Source organism: Cyprinodon variegatus, unplaced genomic scaffold, assembly GCF_000732505.1.
Source record: "Cyprinodon variegatus isolate N-32 unplaced genomic scaffold, C_variegatus-1.0 Scaffold310, whole genome shotgun sequence".
Lineage (NCBI taxonomy): Eukaryota > Metazoa > Chordata > Actinopteri > Cyprinodontiformes > Cyprinodontidae > Cyprinodon > Cyprinodon variegatus.
In genome coordinates this window covers 570,402-574,269 of record NW_015150763.1, presented here as the reverse complement: position 1 = coordinate 574,269, position 3,868 = coordinate 570,402, and the positions used below count along the sequence as shown (strand labels likewise).

The window sequence follows — 3,868 nt, the reverse complement described above, 5'->3', positions numbered from 1 at the left end:
CATTTGTGAACAAATTAACTGTAGATGCCATTTTCTGAATGTCTGTGCCAAATTTTCACAGAGGTGAAACTTTCACTCTTATGTGCCATTTCTGTCACTATGAGCAGTTGGAAGGCCTAAACATTCTCAAAATACAATGTAATTCTTAAAAATGACTTGTCAATGTAATGAAGTACTGTCCAAACAAAATGCTTTTTAAAGATTAGTGTACCGACTGGCCTAACAGAACAAGAAAATGTGGAATCACAGGTTTGACTTGATAATGGGCAACAAACCCCTACCCCTGGTCAACACACCCTTGATGAAGTGATAAAAAGAGTGCAGGGTAATTTGCCAACTGCATTCCACCCTTTCATCTAAAACGTCAGGCCCCTCCCACTGCTGCTGTTGGCCGCTATATAATTAAGGACAACCATAGATGGTTTTTACTTATCTCCAGACCTCCTGACATATCCAGATCCAGACTCTCCAAGATGTCTTTTACCTCAAGATCCTACAGCCAGAGGTCCGTCAGCCAGAAGACAATGAGTGTCTATGGTGGTGCGGGAGGTCGTGACATCCGTATCTCCACACCCTACACTACTTGCTTACCCTATTCAGGAGGCTACAATACCACTGATGGGCTTGACCTCCATGTCGATGCCAGTGAGAAAGCCACACTTCAGAACCTAAATGACCGTTTGGCCTCCTACCTGGAGAAGGTGCGCAAGCTGGAGAAGGAGAATGAACAACTGGAAAAGCAGATCAGAGAGTGGTACTCCAGCAAAACTGTGATCACCCGTGATTACAGTGGCTACTTGGCCACCATCGCAGACCTGCAGGATAAGGTATGAGAAAAAGACTTAAAAGGCTGTATCTCAGGCCTGCATTAGCATCCAAACCTTTTCATGGTGTGGAATCCAATTACACCTTGTGTTTGTAAAGGCGCCACATTTTTGGAGCCATTAGCATTTCTATGTGTCATTCAAGTAATGCAGCAAAGTTATTTTGATTACTATCATACATTACTTTGCTTTCTTCCTGGGAGGGTAGATGCTCACAGTGACAGTGTGTGCCCATGATTTATAACAATTTATCTATCAATTAAACTATGTTCTTTAAAAAACATTATGTGCTTTCTACCCTTTATCACATACTTAAAAATTCAAAATGTTACATGTATATTTTCATGTCAGCTCAGGTGAATTTGAATCTTTGCTATCCTCAGATCCAGGGTGCCACCACATTCAATACTAAGCTCTACTTGGAAATTGACAATTCAAAACTGGCTGCTGATGATTTTAAAATGAAGTAAGTGTAGCAGTATTTCACACATACATCACAGCATTAACAGAGGCCTACTGTAACTGCAAACTGCTTCTAATGAGACTCTGAAATGCCTCTGACCCGCTCTGCCTTCCCCCATGTAATCTTCTCAGGTATGAGAATGAGCTAGCCATGAGGCAGGCTGTAGAGGGTGACATCGCTGGACTAAGAAAGGTCTTGGATGATTTTAATCTGGTCAGAATGGACCTAGAGAGTCAGTACGAGTCCCTAAACGAAGAGCTCATTATGTTGAAGAAGAACCACGAGGAGGTAAGGCTGCAGAGAAAACAGCCCATTACAAAGAATCAACTTCATCAACTTAAGGCATGCAGATAAAACAACATGACTGAGATGAATTGCTCCTGCCTTGATTAAATACACGAGTTCAAAATCTTTCATCAGTAGGAATTTACTTTGAGTAAGCTGATAATCTGCCACATACTTCTGTTTGACACTAATCATAAAACACACATGACCTGTTCCTTCCCCCGATAAAACAGAATGATATTGTTTCAGGTTGTTGCCAATGAAAGATGATGATTTCTGCACATTGTTCTCCTCCTGCTTGAGCAAATTTTTGTTGTTGGTCAAACACTCACTATACTGTATATCTCAACCACAGGTGCAAATAAATCACAAAGATGCATTAATACAGTGCGGCAACACTTTATGCAATTATAAAAACAGAAATTCATTATATTTTCAGGATTTAATTCACATTAAATCCCCCCATTGCTGTATCTCTTTCAGGAAATTAGTCTGCTGAGGACTCAGATGGGAGGAAATGTTGATGTGGCAGTTGATGCTCCTTCTTCTGTAGACCTGAACCAGGTCATGACAGAGATCAGGGATCACTATGAGGGAGTTATTGCCAAGAATCGTAGAGAACTTGACCAGTGGTACCAGAGCAAGGTGAGACACAAACTTAAAATCCTTATAATTTTTCAAATCTTCACTAGAATCCAATAAATATTTGACATTGTGTTTCTGCCCAGATAACGGTGGTGGAGAAGGTTGTAGAGGACAATTCATCCAGCCTTGGGGCATCCCGCCTTGAGATTAAAGAACTGAAAAGCACCTTGCAGAGACTTGAAATTGAGCGTATGTCCCAATTGAGTATGGTATGTTAAATTCCTAATCCATATTTCTTTTTAAACTGTGCATTTCAACAATATTGTGAATTTAGCTTTCAGAAATTAATAAAAAAACAGAATTAGGTCAAGTTTTTTTTTTTTTTTTTTTTCGGTGATGCAGTTTAAAACATTTTGTCATGCTTTGATGATATGATCATACAGACACACATTTTGATTGCTGTTTCTGACTATCAGACCTATAAGTAATGCATCTCTATATCATTTCCACCTAATACAACAGAAATCTTCTTTGGAGGCAACTCTGCAAGAGACTAATGAACGCTATGGAGTCCAGCTAGCAGGTCTCCAAGCCATGGTCACAGGCCTGGAAGCCCAGATGTCAAACCTTAACACAGATATCTCTGAAATGCAAAATAAGTATAGCACATTGTTGGACCTTAAGACCCGTCTGGAGGCAGAGATTGTAGAGTACAGGAGGTTGCTGGATGGGGAGGACGACAGGTAGGAACCTGTCAAGGTGCAATGACTATACCATATTAATATTAATTATGCATGAAGTAATGATTTTAATCTCTCTCTCTTCCAAATGCAGCTCAAAACAAGGTAAAAAATATTTCCTTAGAAAATAGTTTACAATCTTTATTAATGTAAAGAATTGATTTACAAAATTCTTTTTTTTCTGCAGTGATCACAAAGACTATCATTGTGCAGGAGACAGTTGTGGATGGAAAGGTGGTCAATTCCACAAAGACTGTGGATGTGGATGTGGATCAAGTGGAGTAAAAAGATCAAAATGATTCAAGAAATTCAATAAAGTTTCTGCAGTAAAATTTTACTTTCCTGTGTGTTTTGTAATATACATACAATCCTTCCAGCAGAGAAGTATTCTTTTTGACATTACTGTTACTATCTAATACCAATTAGGGAAAAAAAAAATCTTTTAATAGTGTTCCTACATGGGATTTAATTCAGCGTGTGTGTTGTAAATTCTATGTTACCAATCCCAATTTTGGGATCACTGGTTTATGTGGGATAGGAGAGTTTAAACGCCATATGAAGTGTAAATGCTAATATTAGCACTGATGGGCATCAGAGCATCATTTCAAATACATAAAAGACAAAGGTTCAAATCCTATTACAGCTAAAATCCAAGAACGTGACAATTTAGATGGTAATTTGTCCAAAGTGGAAGAGGAAGTCAGGGAGATCTGATAGACCACCTCTTACTGGGACTTAAAGACTGCTGTCTACCAAGCCCAGTGTGGTCATATGATTCACCATTGTGAAGAAAGGTTTGTGACAGCAGTGAATGGACATATCTAAACATATATGGATAAGCCCCTTTTCCAGTGAAAGCACCAGAATTTTAAAATCTTGGATTTGTTTCAGCCAGATAAAAGTGGTGTCTATATTATTTATTGAAAAAAAAAAAGAAGCTCTTTAGGTATGGCTTATCACGTACATTCAAT

General features: G+C 38.8%; 1 protein-coding gene across 1 annotated transcript; it reads left to right on the top strand.

Moving 5' to 3' along the window:
- Positions 1 to 421: 421 nt before the first annotated feature.
- LOC107090755 (keratin, type I cytoskeletal 50 kDa-like) lies at positions 422 to 3,188 on the top strand. The gene is made up of 8 exons (XM_015384316.1): positions 422 to 827; positions 1,208 to 1,290; positions 1,419 to 1,575; positions 2,056 to 2,217; positions 2,301 to 2,426; positions 2,680 to 2,900; positions 2,992 to 3,002; positions 3,085 to 3,188. The coding sequence occupies exons 1-8, from the start codon at positions 474 to 476 to the stop codon at positions 3,180 to 3,182; spliced, it is 1,212 nt and encodes a 403-aa protein (XP_015239802.1). The 5' UTR covers positions 422 to 473; the 3' UTR covers positions 3,183 to 3,188.
- The last annotated feature ends 680 nt before the right edge of the window (positions 3,189 to 3,868 follow it).